The sequence below is a fragment of the Artibeus jamaicensis genome, unplaced genomic scaffold (genome assembly GCF_021234435.1).
Source record: "Artibeus jamaicensis isolate MK-2021 breed Jamaican fruit bat unplaced genomic scaffold, CSHL_Jam_final scaffold_614, whole genome shotgun sequence".
NCBI classification, from domain to species: Eukaryota; Metazoa; Chordata; class Mammalia; order Chiroptera; family Phyllostomidae; genus Artibeus; species Artibeus jamaicensis.
Window position 1 is genome coordinate 1,923,191 of NW_026522050.1, and position 17,413 is coordinate 1,940,603.

General features: G+C 60.8%; 1 protein-coding gene across 4 annotated transcripts; it reads right to left on the reverse strand.

Annotated features, from left to right (window-relative positions):
- Nucleotides 1–30: 30 nt before the first annotated feature.
- Nucleotides 31–17,017, reverse strand: PLCB3 (phospholipase C beta 3). Of its 4 annotated transcripts, none has more exons than XM_037140161.2 (32): nucleotides 16,768–17,017; nucleotides 14,047–14,124; nucleotides 13,737–13,805; nucleotides 13,508–13,648; nucleotides 13,189–13,268; nucleotides 13,054–13,107; nucleotides 12,887–12,962; nucleotides 12,683–12,783; nucleotides 12,052–12,218; nucleotides 11,822–11,968; nucleotides 10,614–10,854; nucleotides 10,326–10,410; nucleotides 10,061–10,247; nucleotides 9,107–9,285; nucleotides 8,229–8,325; nucleotides 8,063–8,147; nucleotides 7,720–7,844; nucleotides 7,245–7,399; nucleotides 7,001–7,165; nucleotides 6,264–6,363; nucleotides 6,071–6,175; nucleotides 5,799–5,890; nucleotides 4,112–4,265; nucleotides 3,989–4,024; nucleotides 3,671–3,863; nucleotides 3,095–3,236; nucleotides 2,927–3,003; nucleotides 2,724–2,813; nucleotides 2,576–2,633; nucleotides 2,257–2,343; nucleotides 1,953–2,172; nucleotides 31–923 (listed from the first exon to the last, which is right to left on the reverse strand). In XM_037140161.2, exons 1-31 carry the CDS (start codon nucleotides 16,864–16,866, stop codon nucleotides 1,969–1,971), a joined length of 3,669 nt encoding a protein of 1,222 aa, XP_036996056.2. In that variant the 5' UTR covers nucleotides 16,867–17,017; the 3' UTR covers nucleotides 31–923; nucleotides 1,953–1,968. The 4 variants fall into 4 exon arrangements, with proteins under 4 accessions (XP_036996056.2, XP_036996055.2, XP_053515084.1 ...); XM_037140160.2 differs by lacking the exon at nucleotides 31–923 and adding an exon at nucleotides 1,556–1,866; XM_053659109.1 differs by lacking the exon at nucleotides 31–923 and having other exon boundaries at nucleotides 1,556–2,172; nucleotides 3,695–3,863.
- Nucleotides 17,018–17,413: the final 396 nt, after the last annotated feature.

The window sequence follows — 17,413 nt, forward strand, 5'->3', positions numbered from 1 at the left end:
AAGGGCTGTGAATAGAGTGATAACTAGGGAACCAGAGAAGCTTTCATCGGGACCTGGGAGGAGAGCTCCGAGCTCAATTCCAGAAAGATTTATTGGCGCCCCCTATAGATGAGCCAGTAATTTGTGCTAGGTATACAGATGAGTTAAGACACAGCGGGTGGGCAGGGAGAAATGGGGGAGGGGGCTGTCATTCTAGGCTGAGGAGAAAATGGACCCATGGAAGTATGGGAGGGCCAGCAGAAGCCAGGCTTCTGAGGAGCTCATATGCCATACCCAGGAGTTTGGAGTTTAGCCTGGTCTTTGAGGACCATGGGACTGACGTGTAGTGTTTCCGTAAGTGGAGGCGAGCCAAGAAGATAGGAGTTGGCTGCTGAGGGGCCTGGACACACAATGCTATGGGCAGATTTTGGGATAGGACAGGGACTGACACATAAGCAGGGAAGACCTGGGCAGTGGTGCTGACCCTGAGGGACCAGGGCCCAGAGTAGAGGTCCCCTCCCCTGGGAGAGCCCCACTCTGGAAGTCCTGTTTCTCTGGGCTCCCCACCCTTTCGGTTTGCCTGAGGCTGCAGCAAAAACAAAGAAAGAAAACACTCAATTGGCAGGAGATAAACCCAGATAAGAGGCTGCCTTCCTCTGTAGGAGGGAGGCAGTTAGCCTGGGAAGCTCCGCCAGGAAGCTGGGAGAGGCCTTGAAGGAGTGCCAGCCTGACCCTGCAGCAGAACCCAGCCGCACCCTCACTGCGGGTCTCTGCCACTCCAGGCTGTCGCTGTCTCGAGGCAGGAAGGGGAGGCATGGAGCAGGTCCTCCAGGCTGGCTGTAGACCATCTGCCATAGAGTGTTCAGACCTGCCCTGCCTCCAGGTCAGGATATCTTGAGTTGGCCTGGCACACGTGACTTCTGTCTGGGCCTCAGTTTCCTCATCTGTAAAAGAGGCATAACATCTCCCTCACAGGGATTGAGGGGGTGCTTGGTCTCCCAGCCCTGTGCCTTGACTGCCAGCTTCCCTTCTCCCAAGGGTCACTGCCAGACCCGCCCACTGCCCACGTGTCGCTGAGAGCCCAGCTCCTCGGAGGTTGCACTGGTCCTGAGCTGCCCCGCTCCACCCCTAGTCCATCTCCAGACCCAGAGTTAACAGCCGGCGTGGAGCCCAGGGCAGCCTCAGCAGAAGATGCTGGACCCTAGGGTCGGGTTGCATCAGGCAGAAGGGGGTGGGGAAGCTTCCTGAAGCGAGGGCCTCCGCCTCTGTGAAGGGAAAAGGCAAGAGCCCAGAAGGGAGAAAGGAAAGCCCAGCAGCAGAGGGCACCAGGCAGAAAGCCTTGGGCGGGCCAAAGGGCCTCAGATATCGGGATTGGGAAGATCTGCTGGCCCCGGGGCAAGGAGGTCTCAAGGTCCAAACCCAGCAGCCCTTCACTAGGGGCCCGATCTCAGCTCTAAATGCCTACAAGCCCATTTTGTAGATGAGGAAACTGAGGCCTCAAAAGAAGTGGCAGAGAGGGCCTAGGACCCAGGTCCTCTCTGGCACTGCCCCACCCCAAACCACACTGCACACAGGGTCCCTAAAATCCACTTTTATTCACATAAAAAAAAGTCCCCAGAGAATAGAGAAAGATTGTGACCCCTACTTCCCAGGGTTCTAAGTCTCCACACGGTGTTCCCTGGGGCAGTGAGGGAGGTGGTTCCCACTCTGGGGTATGGACGTCATGGGGGGCAAGGGCCCCAGCCAAGTTCTTCAGGCCCAGAGTGACCCAGCACCTTCCCTAGGACTGAGGGCAGGAAGGGGGGGCTGGGGACTAATGAGGCCCCAAGAGGGTGAAGGAAGGAAGTTAGTGTGCGGTGCTCGCCTCGGTTTAAAAAAATAAAATTTCTAAAGATAAAAAGTTAAAAAAAAAAGCGCATTAGTGTCTTAGCCTCCGCCCCTCCTCCCAGTGCCCACCCTGGCCCTGTGGCCACCTCTTGCTCAGCCAGTTCAGAGCTTCGTATTCTCCTCTTGGCTCTCCGAGTCAGCACCAGACAGGGGCCCAATGCTCCCAGGCGCGTGACCGTTGCTGGCACAGGCCACCAGATGTCCATCCCCCAGCCCCTCCGGCGTCTCGCCCAGCAGGCTCCGGCGGATCTCCTGGGGCAGCCTCGCCCGCTGCTCCTGACATTCCTGGGCCAGCTGGCCCAGCAGCTATGGGAGGAGGAGGAGAATCACAGGACAGGCCACCCAGCACTCTGCCTGCTGCCCCGGTGCCCGCCTCACCCAAGGCCTCACCTTAGGCTCATCTTCCACCAGCTGCTGTAGGACCTGCTGCTGCCCGGCCATAACTCGTTCATGCCGCTGCTTCTGGGCCTCTTCCAGCTGTCAGCGGGGTGGGGCAAGAATTTCGACATGATCCTTACGGCAAAGTCTTTGGGCCCAGACCCGAAAGCCATGGGACACTGTTATACATGGTTGGCTTTGGAGATGGCGTGGGCTTAGGGGAATGTGGGGTCTAGAAACCCCAACAGGCCAATGTCACACGAGGCCAGCACCGAGATGGGTCCCTGATGATGGATGAAGGGAGTGGACTGGAGTGGCACCTGAGCCTTACCCGACGGATGGAGTTGACCGACTCGGTGATGTGGCGTCGGTTAATCTCTGTCAGTTCCCTGCAATGGAGCAAGGCAGGGCGGGTTCAGTGCAGGCACCCAGCCCTGCCTGCCCAGCCCCCAAATAGCTCCCAGCCCCGATGCCCTTACACTTCCTTCTTATGTTTCTCCCTTGTCTTGGCCTCCGAGATACTGTTGTGGCGTTTCCTGTCCAGGATTTTCTGCAGTTCCTTCTTCTCCCTGGAGGAGCCAGTGGGGGTTAAAGGAAGGATCAGTGCAGGCCTTGGGGCTCTGCTTTTGTCCTGGCATTAGGGGGTCCCCCATTCCACCCACACAAAACCCTCTGCCTTTACCTGTCATTCATCTCCTTCAGCTTCTTGACCTGAGTTGTGTGAGCATCCAGGACAATCTCCCTGAGCCGCTGCAGAGCCTGTGGACACAGATAACCAACAGGTGACGCAGCCCGATGACGGGTCTGTCCAAAAAGCAGGCACTCCCTCACCACCACAAACCCCCCTCACCTGTCTCAGGTGCTCCAGCCTCCGCTCGGCCTCAGCATCTGCCTGGGCCTCCCGCAGCTCCAGCAGACTCTGCACCTGTCTATTCTGGAACTCCTGATATCGCTTCACCTCTTCCTCCTCCTCCTTCTCGTCCTCCCTGCCTCTGTGTGAAGAACCCCTCTGGTGATGCTCAACTCATCACGTGGACTCAGGCCAGGAGGGAGGAGGGTGGAGGGTGGCAGGGCATATCCCAGCAGGAAACTACAGACACCAGCCCAGGGGGGTGGGGTTTATTATGCCAATGAGGAGGCTAGCTTGCTTCACCCAAGCCTCTGAGCCTGTGTGGGCAACAGTCTCTCAAAACACATGCTCCTCACAGGTGTTTTCCAATGAGGTATTGCTCTTAGGTGGAAAGAGGGCGGGACTGAAGAAGGGAAGCCTCCTATTTCTCCCTTGCATTAAACCCTCCTCCTTGGGGGTGGAGAAGCAGCCCTTGGCTATCCTCCATGCCCATCTGGTGTAGGAGAAACCCACGTGCACACCCCTCATTCAGATCACCACATGAAGCACACACTCCCAGGCAGGCTGGACACTCACGGGACACCTGGTCGGTGCCGGCACCTGCTCTCGGCCCGGGCCTGGGCCAGGTTGTCCAGCAATCGGCGAGTGAGAGCAACTGCCTTCCGCTGATGCTTCTTAAGCATCTCCCGCAGGTCTCGCTCTTGTCGACTCCGGAGCTTCACCAGAGCCTTATGGCCTCGGAGCTCCTCCAGTGGGGCCACAACCACCTCTACAGAACATCGGAGCAAAGGCAGGATGGGCTGCCGCAGGCCAAGCCCGCAGGAGCACCACAGGCCCTCCAGGGGTGGCCCCGCCCCCTTGGGTAGCCCCGCCCCCAGAACACCAGGACTGTACCTGACAGGATACTGGCAATGAGGTCATCCCGCTGACCTGGAGAGCAGAGGCAGGACTGGGAAAAACTGGAGAAGACCCCAGAACTACTCCCCTCAGGCCACCCACGGCCAGGCTGCCCCTTACCTGGGCTGCTAAGGGAAGGGCTGGAGGGGGAGGTGACAGGGCCTGGGGGCCGTCTGGGGGTGGTGTCCAGTGTGCTGGGTGTGGGGTTTGGGGTCAGCTGGGACCCCAGCTGCGGAGACTGGGTCTCCTGGCATGTCTCCGGGCCAGCCTGAGCCTGTGAGGGGGAAAGCAGAACGCTCTTTCCAGAAATGCTGCTCTCTGCAGGCCACTCCGTCCTTCACAACTTCCTGGGGTTGCCTGATGCTCCAGGCCTGCCTCCCTCTGTCGGTCTGGCCCTGTGACTCATCTATAACATGGGGCTGTGCAGACTTCTACCTACATGAGCCCTGGCTGGTGCAGCTCAGTGGATTAAGTGCCAGCCTGCCACTGAAAGGTTGCTGGTTCAATTCCCGGTCAGGGCACATGCCTGGGTTGTGGGCAGGTCCCTAGTTGGGGGGGGGGGCGGTGCAAGAAGCAACTGATGGATGTATCTCTTGCATATGAGTTTCTCTCTCTCTCTTTTTCCTCCCTTCCTCTTTCTAAAAATAAATAAATGAAATCTTTTTTGAAAAATTAAAAATAAAAAAATCTGGAAAGAAGACGGTTACCTGAGACACAAGAGGTGTAAAGCAAGCACATCTAAACCCCTTTTTTATGGGGGGGGGGGTGAGGAAGAATGTGCAATGGTGTCCCTAGAATGCCAGGCCCCACTGCCTGTGCTCAGGAATTTCCAAACTGTTCTGGAAAGCCTTGGCCCGGCCCCAAGTCTCTTCCTGTCTCTGAGCCCCCTCCACCCTTGCCCACGGCTGCTCATCTTCCCATTTGCTTAGCTCCTGATTAAATCAATGAAGGAAGTGACTGCAGAGTGGGCACCAGCCTCTCTGGCTAACAGCTTCAAGTAGCTGCCTCTCCCCTGCCTGCTGCAGGCCCCTCGGGGCTGGGTCTAGATGTACAGGCGGGCTTCTGCTCCTGACCTCTCCCCACAGAAGCCACCGGCACCTCATCGTGGCTCACAGGACCTGCTTTCAAACCCTCTGTGGCTCCAACCTGCCCCGGTCCCCAGCTTCAATCCTGCACGCAGTGGGAGGAGTTCTAGCCCAGGTCTGTCTCGAGGGCCTCACACATGCAGATGGGATGGTTTCCACCATCTGAAAGTGTGCAGACTAACCAAGGCCACTGAGCTACTGCAAGAGAGGCCAGAAACCCCACACCAGGCAGCTTGGTGGAAAGGCCAAGGATGGGTGGGGGTCCAGGCCAGGGTTTTTCGACTCAGAGCCTCAGTGTCTCTATCTCGACCCTGGAGTTGGCAAAGACAGGTGCTGGGAGGACTGTATGAGCCAAGTTCATGAAAACAGCTCGTGCCCTGCTGGGCAGAGAGCTGACGCTCAGCACTCACTTGGCTTCGTTTTCTGGTTTGGGTGAGAGACCAATCCAGGAAGGGGAAAAGGCCTTCCAGGCAGAAGAAAGGGGGGGGGGGGTGAAAGGTGTTGGTGTTTGCCGTAGGGCAGTGAACAGTCCCTTTTCCTCTTGGGGAGAGTAGCCGGGAGCTGCCTCTGCTCACCAGCTGGGAGAGGGTGCCAGGGTCGGGGGTTGGTGCAGGTGGTGGAGAGGAGGGAGGCTGCCCCTGTCCCCACCCCCAGCAGACCCTGAGGTCAGGTGGGTCTGAGCCATTGCCTCCCACCAGCCCCTATACCCTGCCCTGGCTCACCTCTCTCTCCCCAATGAGGGCAGCCAGCTGCTTGGCCCTCTGGTCCATCAGGCTGACATGCTTGATGGGGTTGATCAGGGCCTCTGCATAGTCTGGGCCGGGGCAGAGGGCAAGGGTCTCAGAGCCAGAGCCCGGGCTACACCCTCCCAGCAGCTCCATCTCATCAAGGGACAGCAGAACCCACCCTCAACTGGGGCTGCTCAGCTGGGCCATCCCCAGACCCAGAGGGCGCCCTTGTCCCCCAGGCTGCCTGGCCTGCCCCCACAGCTCACCCTGGTGGTCGTCGGGGATGTAGTCAGAGGCCTCAGTGTAGATGAGTAGGGCTGGCAGGCACAGGGGCTGGTTGGCCTCGTTTCTTAGGCAGATGTAGTGGTACCCTGGGAGGGCGGGAAGGCAAGGCGAATGAGCCCCATGAGGCCCCCACGCACGCTGTCCCCGCGCTGCCCAGAGCTCACATGGCCTCACCCGAGCGGATGGCAGAGACAGGCAGGATCCGGTGCCCCACGAACTTGCCGCCCTCCTCAAAGGCCGCGACTCGCAGCGAAGCCAGCGTGGGCAGCACCACCTGAGGGTCCACAGGGGTGCTAAGCCACAGAGCTGACCCACGGCTAATGTGGCTACTGAGCACAGCTGACCACAGCCACTGAGGCCAGCAGTCAGAGCAGGGGGCCCTCGGACAAGATGACCTAATGACTAACTAACTATCAATCACCACAGCTACGGGGCCAATGGTGGACCCACAGTGCACAGCATGGCCAAGTGGATAGTCAGCAGCCCTCAGAGCCCCTGAAAACAGGCTGACCCGCCCCTGCAGGCACCACTGCGGTGGGACAGGCCAGGCCACGCCACACCCGCCCCAGCTGGGGATGGAGTTCCGGTGCATTTGGGAGGTGGGGAGGAGCTGGTGTGAGCTCCTGACTGATCTCAGGCAAGCGCTGGATGGGACAGGCTACATCTGCTCATCCTGGGGCCACGGACCTCCCTCCGTCTCACCTTCCCGTCCTCTTCTCTCACCCCACAGAGGGCAGGGGGCCCAGCCTGACCCAGGGACACGCAGGAATGGGGGTGGGGCCTGGAGGCAACGGGCCCAGCCTTAAGGTCCCAGCCTGGCAACCCCCCTTCCACCCCTGGCCGCCGTCAGTGCGCCTGGTTCCCGTCCCCGCGAGGGGAGCCCAGCAGGCCTGGGCGGGCGTGAGGCTCACCTTGGGGAACTCGAAGGGCTCTTCATCCCACACTGGGTTGAATGAGTTCCCCTGAGAGGTCCGAGTGCGGTACTTGCCGCGCCGTGTGTCCACGGGGAGGCCAAACATATCCACTTCCACGTAGATGCCCACCTTCCTGTCCGACAGGAACTGCCCGGAGATGACCTGGGAGAGCCAGGAGCGTGAGGAGGCTGCTGAGAGTCCCGCCCCCAGGACCCCCGGCCTGAGCCCTCCCTGGCTCCACCTTGACCCGTAAGGCATTGGCCACAATGCCGTCCACGATGACCTCGGTGAAGGGGTCGAAGGACTTGTCTGGCCGCCGCATGAACTCAGGCTTGAGCAGGTAGCCGCTGCGCCCGTTGTATTCAAACACGCCTGCGTTGAGCTGCATCGCCACATCTGGGGCAATGCGGGAGGGTGGGGGTCAGCAGGCCAGCACAGGGCCGAGAGCCAAGATGGACAGCGTCATGCAGGAAGGAGACCAGGCAGCACTGGGGCCAGAACGAAGGGCATCAGGCCCCCACAGTTAGGAAAGCCCAGGCAGGAGGAAGGGTCTGGGGTCCACCAAGGCCAGGAGTTGGGGTCAACCAAGGTCTCCCCCTTGGTTTTGGAATTTGGAATTAGCTAGAGTCAGAGATCCATTCGGACAAAATTAGTGGGGTCATGGGGCAGAAGTGGGGGAGGTGGGGGGTCCAGGGTCGAGGTGGACCAGTGCTCACCCAGGGTCTGGAAGTTGAGCGCCACGAGCTGGCAGCCCACATTCCAGAAGAGCTGGGGCATGTAGTTGGAGGAGTCCACACGGGTGCCCTTGGGGTAGATGCGGCTGAGCTGCTGTTTGTTGTACCTGAGGTGGTCGGTCAGGGGCCACACCGTGTATTTGCCCGCCTCCTGGCCTGGGTTCAGGGTGCCCCTAGGCCCCCCACTTCTTGGCCTAGCCCCTGTGCAGTCTCCCAGACCCGCCCAAAACCCAGACGGGGGAGCTGGAGCGTCAGAACCCTGTGTTGGTTCTGATGCTCTAGGCCAGAAGCCTGGCCCAGTGGCCCCGGTGCCACCAAAGGATACTCCACAAACTCCATGGGGCTCTTGGTCAGCTGTTCCATGCCCTTGGTCTCCACAAAGGATGACATCTCGAAGCACTTGTTCCTCTCTGAGGAGTGGGCAGTAGGAAGCAGTGAGGTCCGGCAGGGCCAAGCTGGCTCCCATTCCCACCATCTCCCACCCCACTCACTTCGAGCAGCCTCAAAGGACTTGAACTTGACAGGCTCGACATAGTTGACGAGGGTTGACATTTCCTCAGTAGCATTGACCTCACTGCTAGCAGTGCCCTGTGGCCCCAAATGCAGGGTCAGCAGTGTCATGCCCTGCAGCCATCCGCGGGAAGTTCCCTCACCTGCCCCATACCACGAAGGAGACTCTGACCCACCCTGGCAACCACGCGGCCCAGCAGCCTCAGCTGAGGCCGCAGCCCACAGCTCTGTCAGCCTTGGTTTGCCTCCTGCCTCCCTGATTCTGGAGCTGGCACTTCTCCCCCAACTGCAGGGCTTCGATTACCCACATGCAGACAGGCCCCCGATTTTCCACCCCCAGCCATTATTTCCAGCCGCCTTGCCCCCCCCTCTCAGGGGCTCACAAGACTCAGACCCAATCCCTGTGCTGCTGAGCTTGGCAGCCCCTGTCCGCCCTTCCCCACGCCAGGCCCCTCCCAAATTCGACCTCGGGACTGACTCCGCTGTCACCTCCAGTCCTCAGACCCAACACCATCCTTGGCTACAGGACCCCCTCCCAAACACTCTGGCCCTGCCACAGGTGTTCCTCTTCCTCAGGTCTGCCCGCCCAAACCACGCCCCCAGGTCAGGTTCCCCTTCCTCCCCCTCATTTCCCCGCCCCTTCTGCCCTGAACTCGCCCCCGCCCCCTCCCCCGTCATGCGCATAATTTCACATTTTCTTCCGTGCCTGTTTATCTAAGACCCCTCCTTCCCTCTCCACATGTCCCTCACCCCCACAGAGCTCCAGGAGAGCGCCATGGCCAAAGCCAGCCCCCAGCGCTGCGCCCCGCCCAGTCGGCGCTCGGCAAACACTTTCCTACTTCCCACTGGCCCGCCTGACCTCATCCGTGGTGGGCTTTTTGGGGTCTGTCTGTTCCTCCTCTTCTTCATCCTCCTCCTCATCCTCACGGTCAGCAGGTCCAAGATCACCCAGAGACTTCCGTGGCTCCAGGCCGGGCTTCTCAAGGCCCGCCTCCTCCCCATTGCTCAGGCCTGGACAGCTGTCGGAGCTGGGGGACCCTGCAGAGGACAGGGCCACAGGGGCTCAGGGGTTAGGGCGCACACACTCTCAGCAGCTAGAGGGTGTTGTGGCCAGTGTGGGTAGGGGTGACTCAGCTGGGAAGTCAAGGGGACTCTCAGGGCAGCGCAGCTGGGGGAGAGGGCAGAGGTCAGGAGTTGGATGTAGTGGTAGGGCAGAGAAGGTCAAAGGTCAGGGCCCAGAGTTCACCAGAGAGGTAGGGAGGGTGGCTCAGGAGGGTGAGAAGTCAGGAGCTCGGGTACAATAGCCGTGACAGGAAGGGTGAAGGGTGCCATTGTGTGACTCCAAGTCGGGGGTCAGTCAGATATGCACCCGATGCAGGAGCTTAGCGAGGGGACCAGTTGGGGGTCAGAGGTCAGGAGGACTCCAGTAAAATGAGAGGTCAAGGGTCAGCTGAACTTATAACCAGATGGGTGGGCAGACTAAGTCGGGGTCATAGGACAGAGGTCAGGAATCTGAGGGTCACACTCAAAGCACGGGGACCTTGTTCACTGAGGCAGAGTTCAGAGGCATAGCCCAGTTGAGGGGAGGGCACTGTGAGGTGGGAGTTTGAGACTGAGGGGTGAGGAGTTGCATGGAGCCAAATCCAACTGGGGTGTATAGCTGAGTCGGTGCCTGGGGTCAGAGGTCCCACAAGCAGCTACAAATGTGGCTTGGTGAGGAGGAATGTCATGTTGGGAGCAGACGGGAGCGTTGGGTTCAGTGAGATGGGAATTAGGGTCAGGGTCAGGGTCAAAGGTTGGGCCAGGGTCATACCAAGCTGGGGTGAGGAGGGCTCTGTGGCGGCCGAGCTCTCGCTCAGGACCGAGTTGCTCTGCTCCAGTGGCCGCTTGCGCACAGAGCTGTTGGGGACGCCAGTGCTGGGCTGGTGCCGCTTCTTGTTCTTCACCAGGATGCGGCCCATCAGATCCTGGGGGCTGGGCAAGGGGATGCCCGGGGCCAGCTGGTGGGCACAGACGGGTCAGGTCCCGCTGGGGCACCATCAGCCCCCCACACCTGCCACAGCTCCGAGCCCCCATACCGGGTACTTGTCCAGTGGATCGATGAGCAACGCATCCCCAAAGATGGAGCGGCAGTACTCAGCCATCTTGGCCTGCTGCTTTGCCCTGTGGGGCCAAGGTCAGAGGTCAGGGGTCCCCAGGGTAAGTCAGAGATCCTCAGGGTCAGTGAAAAGTCCCAGGGTTAGAGGTAACAGGAGCTGTCCGACAGCTCGTGGGAGGCTATCTCTGGGCTGATCAGGGGTCCCCAGGTCAGAAGCCCCCACATTAGAGGCCACTGGGGTGGACATCTCTGATCAGGACCAACTCACGAGTCTACATGGTTCTCGAAGGAGAGGATGACTGGGTAGGGCGAGGTTTTGAAGGCGCTCTCCGCGATGGCCTCGAGCACATCCCGCAGCGGCACCTCCGTGGTCATGGTGAAGCCGTGGGTGATGAAGGGTTCCTCCTCCGGCGGCCGCCCTTTCCACACGTCCAGCTCCACGCAGCGGCAGCCCCATAGCAGCACCTGGCGGTACATCTCCACCGACGAGGTCCCAGCCAGCTGCCCCGCTGCAGGCAAGGCCCTGTCACCACAGCCGTCCCGCCAGCCAGGCTCCTCCCTTTCCTCCCCAGGCCTGTGCTGAACCAGGCCACGCCGGGGACACTGGGGGACACGGAGGGCCCCGTGGCGGCCAGGCCTGGCCCTGGCCCAGTCTGCTTGGCAAGCCCCTGATCACTCCTTCATTCGCCGCAGAACCAGCAGCACCTCGCCAGGGCAGGGCCCAGGCCCCGCACCCAGCCCCTGGCGCCCACCCCAGCTGGTCAGGGTCAGTGCCCACCAGTGCTGGCTGACGGGTTGGTTCCTTCCCAGGCTCACCTCCTCTCACTGAAATATCCACCACCTCCCATCGCACCAGCCTGAACCGGGGAGTCACACCCAATGTCCCCATGGCCCCTGACTTCCCTTTCCTCCCTCCACTACCACCTCCTGCCTGCAGACACCAGACCCTCCCTGCCTCCCTCCCAATCTCTGCAGAGCACCTGGTGTCATCCTTCTAAAAACTCGCCTGGCCACGTCACCCCTCCCCTGCTTAACACCCTCCAAAAATTGTCTTTCTTGACCACTTAGGATAAATCCAAATTCCCACCCCACTGGGTCTAGCCCTGCCTTCCTCTCTGGCCCCCTCTCACCTCTCGCTGCCCCAGCACCCACCCCACCCCACCCCGCCTCTCCATCGCCACCTCCTCCCGGCCTCCTTTCTGCACCAAGCTGTCTTCTATTCTAGGCCTTTGCACAGGCTGTTCCTTCCCAAAGCCAACCACTAAAGGCCTCAGTCTTTCCCCCAGGAAGCTTTCCAGACCCCCCCATGAGACACACCCATTCAGAGAAGCCCTGGTTCCCCAGGGCAGGCTAAGTACTCCCTGACCGCATACCCAGCACTGACCGCCCCACAGGAGGGGGGCAGTGTAAAGGCCAGAAGGCGGAGGTCACGGACGCCACCCCTCCCTTCCAGCAGGCGGAGGGCAGCTCGCTCACCTGTGAGATAGGTGTTATGTGAGGAGTTGATGAAGTAGGCGCTTAGCGGCTGGGTCATGTCTGCGCTGAGATCCAGGGTCTCTAGGGGCAGGATGCCATTCTCCTCCCCGGCCAGGTAGCGGCTGAAGCCCTCCATGGACATCTGGTCTGGGGGCCGGGTAGGGTCAGCAAAGTCAGGATATCAGCTGGCCCCTTCCCCCAGTCCCTGCCCCCCACGACGGCTGGCTCACCTCGCTCCAGGAACTGCTGGTTGGGCTCATACTTCTCGATGAGCAGCCGGGTCTGGGAGGGCCCCAAGGGTGGGTACAGCACTTCATTGAGTCTCGGGTCCCGTTGCTTCTGGTTGACGAAGTCCATGAGCTGCTCCAGTGTCAGGTACGGCTTGCCCTTGGCACCTCTGGAGGGGGAGGGAAGCCAAGTCAGCCAGAAGCTTCACCAGCCCCCGCTCCAAGCCCTCACCCCGGCAGAGGGAGTTGGTACCCACTGACTATGACTTGGGCAAGTCACTGCCTCTCTAAGCTTCAGTTCTCCCACCCGCTCTCTTGGCATTAGCACAAGCTGGGCCAGTACTAGACCCAGTCTCGGCCCCAGCCCCCACTCGCCCTGTGTGAGCTCAGGCGAGTACCCGGCAGTTGCCCCACCCAGTGTTCATCCCCAGCATGGGCTGGCAAAAGTAAACTACAAAGCCTCGGCAGACACTGTCCACAACAAAGCTGCAGGCAGCGTGGCTCTGAGCTCAGGCATAGCCCCGTGCGCCAGGACCGCCAACAGCCCCACTGCCCATCCTGGGCTGGAAGGAACTCTGGAGTGGAGGCTGGCATGGAGCGCTGGGGGCTGGTAAGCGGGCCCAGCCCTGCTCACATCTCCAGCAGGATCTTGTCAATGTCTGGCCGAAGACACAACTTGTTCAGGAACCGTTCAAAGATTTCCAGGGAAAACTCATCAGGCCGGATGGACTCGCTCTGGGGGCCGAGGAGTGTGGGGTGAGTACCCAGGCGCAGCCAGCCCCAAAAGGGCAGGCACCCACCATGACACCCGCCCAGCACCTGCCCTCGGCCACCTCACCCGGTTAAAATTGAGGCCACAGGACTCCAGTGCAGTCTCTACCCGCTTCTTGTCTGCTGAGAACATCTTCAGGATGCTGAGTAGGTGGGAGGGGGTCAAGGTCAGTAAGGGCAAAGGTCACCAAGACCAGGGTAGGACAGAAGGTGCTAAGGGGAAGGGACGCTCACTTCTTGACCGGGATCCGTCCATCCTGGTTCACCTGCAGCTTCAGCTTTGTGTATCTGGGGAGACAGGCAGAAGGGTCATGCCCTGGGAACGAACACCTGCACCCCCAGTGCCCCCCAGGCAGGCCCGGGGCTCACGCTTTGCGCAGGAAGGTGTTCCGGGAGGCATTCTGAGCCAAGATGTTCATCGCCAGCTTGAACAGCTCCTCGGCCCAGACCTGAGGGGTCAGGATGCAGGGGAGAGGGTGAGTGGGGGCCAGAGGGGCTGGCCGAGCCACAGCCCAAGCCCAGAACTGGGTGTGGTACACAGTAAGTGCTTAAATGCTGCTTTGTCAGAGAACACGATGAGAATTAGGGGCAGAGAGCAGCCTAGTACACAACAGGCCCTCACTAAGTGATGGCCGATCCAGCAAGGGAGGAGGTGGCTCCCCTGGACGACCCCTCAGCCCCAGCCCACCTTGGCTGTGTCATCCTGCACGGCCATGAAGTTCAAGAATGTTGTGTTCACTGGGTCTGGCCCGGCTACCACCGTCATCAGCTTCTCTTCTAGCCGTGCTTCAGGGCTCCCAAAACCCAGCACCTCACGGATTTTGGGGTCCTGAGTAGGTGAGAGCCAAGAGTAAGGAAGGGTATCCCCATCTCCCACCATCTCACTCCCATGCTCAGTCCTGGGCCCCATCGCTCACCCTTGGCAGGCGGGCGTAACGGCCCGTCCGTGTGTCCCTGATGGAGCTGATGTCCAGTGTGTCCACCTCCTGGGGAAACCAGATGCCAGGGTGGGTCTAAGAGGCTACTGGGTGAGACCCAGAGCCCCCAAGCTCCCCACCCAGGCCAAAGAGTGGCCACCCATGCCTCAGCGCCTGCCCTGAGCACTCCCTGTCCAGCAAGCCTTGTGAGAGGTCAGCCCGCCCCTGAGCCCCACCCTGGCAGGTTGGATGTGAGGGTCTCGGGCGGGGGCCCTAGACCTGAGTGCACTGTACCAGTGCCCACCCTCACCATGTTGGGTCCTGTCCAGTAGAGGAAGAAGCCATTGGAGTCCACTCGCAGGGTCACCAGGTTCCGACTGGAGGCCTCCTGGGGATGGCATAGGACAGCAGGGGTCAAGGAGGGCTGAAAGCCAGGCTTGGTCCTGGTCCCCCTGGGGCTATCCAGGGTCATATTTCTGATGATGAGCAAAGATGAAACCTCACCCTGTACCTGATAATCCTCAGGACAAAGCTCAGGTCCTGGGCACGACATCTGGGGTCCCAACACACCTCCCGGTATCACCTCGTCTCACCTAAGACTCTGTCACGTGGACCCCTAACTACCCTCTCCCCACTTCTAGCCTCTGCACCACGGTTCCTTTGCCGAGATATCCTTTCTGTCCTCCTCTACCCGTGAAACCGGACCCACCTCGCTGGGGAGGCCTCCCAAGACCCCAACCCCAGGCTCAATGTCCGCCAAAGGCCTGAGAGCCCCCTGAAGCTTGGAGCTCCCCGCAGACCCATTGGAAATATTTATGGTGTGAAAGCAGAGGGTTCGGAAGCCTGACCCCCACAGCCCTCCTGTGGCCCTAGGGGTCCTGTGATGACCGGCCACTCGTTCCATCCACCTGCAAGTCCACTATCCCCATTCTGCACCCCATGGCTCACCCCATCTCACAGAGCACGGACTGAGTCACACCAGCAGGGGACCTACACTGCCTTCAGCCAGAGCGAAATCTGCCCTCCCTCAAACAGCCCCAAGACAGGCAAGGAAGAGTGTGCTGGCCCCATTTTCCGAGGAGGGCCTGGGCCCTGGCATACTTCCAGGGCCACCCCAGGCAACTGAGGACAGCGGCCAAAGGGGGTCAAGAGGGACTCAGACTTGGCCAGGGCCCAGGTGGCCAAGTAGTCACAGCTAGAACTCTGCTGCCCCAGGAGGAGACGCCGCCTCCTGTGGGTGTCACCCCTAAACAGCTCACTGTGCTCGCTGCCTGGATTGTCAACACAACGACTCCCTCATGTTGTCCCTACTGTGTGCCAGCTCAGTCTAAGCACTTAGCGTCCAGGGACTGCCTCAGTCCCACAGCAACCCTGTGGGGTATCCGCTGGTATTCTCCCCATTTCATAAATGAGCAGACTGAGGCTCATTGGAGAGGCTATACTACACGGCTTGTGGAAGGGCGAGAGAGGACAGCCAGGATTTGCACGCAGGCAATATGGCTCCAAAGTCCTCTGGCCTAGGAAGCAGGGAGCCAGGACAACCCCTGCCAGGCTCCCAGCTCCAGGCCTTAGCTGCAACCTCACTGTGGGGCTGGGACCAGTCTCCACTCTCCAGACTCAGTTTCCTCTTCTGGAGGATGGGACCTCAGCAGCCCCACCCACCTCAGGCTTTGCTCACAAAGGACAGGAAGTTCATCTGGGAGCGGAGGGGCCAGGGAGCCCTGGGACTTTGGGGAACCCTGAGCCTCCTCACCTCGCTGTACGAACAAACATCCTCAGCCCCACTTTGGGATGGATTCCCGCCCTGCCCTGGAACTGAGGGCACCCCCATAGTATGAGGAGGGGGAGTTCTGTAGGAATGCTCCCAGGGCCTCCCCCTGCCCCTCCTAAGGGGTCTAGCATTCAAAGGCAGCCCAGGCCCCCTGCTCTCTGGCCCCAAGTCCCAGTCACCCCACCCCCAGGCCCTCTCTCTGTTCCCACTTCCTTATTTGGGTTTATCACACTGGGAGGAAAAAGAGAAACTTTTCCCTTCAGGCCCTCTAGAGGAAGGGGTCTCCCCAGACCCCTGAGGCTTCCAGGCACCCTCTACGACACACCTGCTGCCTCAGGCCACGCCCCAAGCCCCTCCCCCCGGCTCCCACGCCTACCCGCCCCACCCAGCCGGAAAGGAGCCCAGAGACTTCCAGGCCTCTGGCCTGACTGAGTAGGAGCAGCGAGGAAGCTCAGGCCGGCCGGGTGGCGCCCCTGGGGAAGGAGGGGCCCAGGGGGCAGAGAAGGGGGCGGTGTGAAATGAGGGTGGGGCGAAAGACTGGGAAGAGAAGCTGCAGGTGAGCGCCGAGGCAACGGGGGTATAAAGGGGACCAAGATTTATTGGGGTTCAAAGTCCCGATGCTAAGGAGTAGGGCGCAAAGTTCCCCTGGAGTGGAGGAAGTTGGGGGGCAAAGTCTCCACTAGAGAGTGACTTGGTGGTACCACCTGAGCGAGCTGGGGGGTGGGCTGAGATCCAAAGCAAGGCAAATGAGTGCCAACCACAACAGGGTGAAAAAGTGATGAATGGAGAAGAGCGTTTAGACCCGGACACTGGGAAGAGTAGAGTCCTAGCGGCACCCACCCAGAATGGAGGTGCACCTGGGCCAGACTGGGGTCCAGGGTTCTCGAACCAAAGATTCAGTACCGGTCAGGGGTTTGGGGACCAGACCAGGGTTGGAGGAACCGGGATTAGATCAGCAAGGAGGGGTAGGAAGGGCCAGTGAAAAGGAGAGCTGGGATTTACTGGGGTTCGGAGATTCGGGGCCAAGGAGTGGAAAGTCAAATTTTCCGCAGTTGAGCCTGGGGTGGGGGGTGGGGGACAAAGTCTTCATTACAGGGACGATTAGGGACTCAAGTTTCCGGAGCACAGCCAGCCTGGGATTGGGTGGGGTGGGGGGGCACGCGGAGTGGCCACACCAGGCTGTAATGGGGGTCCTCGGCTCTGGGGGAGCTTGAATGAGGGAGTCCCCAGATATGGACGGAACTGGGCGCCCCCACTTACCTCGTCCCATTTGATGAACTTACTCCCGCGCCGCAGGGTCTCCACCACGGTGGGCGGCTCCAGCTGCAGCGCGTGGACGCCGGGCCTGGCGCCCGCCATAGCCGGGCCAGGGGCGGGCCAGGGGACCCACCAAGCCCCGACGGGGACCGACGGCGCCGGTGCTCCCTCCGCGCGCTCCCGCGCGGCCCGCTCCGGCCCCGCGGCGTCAGCGTCGGTCTGCCCGCCAGTCTGTCCCGGACAGACCAGAGAATCGGCGGGGCCCGGGCGGGGCGGGGCGGGGGCGGGGCCACAGCGGCAACGCCCCTCCCACCGCGTCGGCTCCCCCTGGCGGCCGGGGCGGCGACTGCAGCAAGAATGGGGATTGGGGCGGGGGCATACCCGAACACCGGTCACTTTGCTGGGGGGCCTCAGCTGGAGAAACCCCGGGTGAGGAGAGGGCACTTGGGACCAAGGAGTCTATTGTGGGTGCAGCTGGAGGGGCTACGAGCAGAGGTGCTGCTGAAGACCAGCTCGGGTCAGTGGGCTAAAGGTTCTCAGGGGAGGGTGGGGGTACCGTTGGAAGGCCAGACTTGTGGGGCAGGGGGCTGCACAGCCCTGCCCCCCACCCCACTCCTGCAGCACTTAACTGAATGCAGAAAAAAACCAC

Excerpts from the sequence above, each read along its gene's own strand:
- PLCB3 (XM_037140161.2), bottom strand. The coding sequence starts at position 16,866 with ATGGCGGGCGCCAGGCCCGGCGTCCACGCGCTGCAGCTGGAGCCGCCC. Across the intron at positions 10,411-10,613 it reads TTCGAGAACCATGTAGACTC|GGCAAAGCAGCAGGCCAAGA; the intron begins GTGAGTTGGTCC and ends TTGGCCCCACAG. Across the intron at positions 3,004-3,094 it reads GGCTGGAGCACCTGAGACAG|GCTCTGCAGCGGCTCAGGGA; the intron begins GTGAGGGGGGTT and ends CTGTGTCCACAG.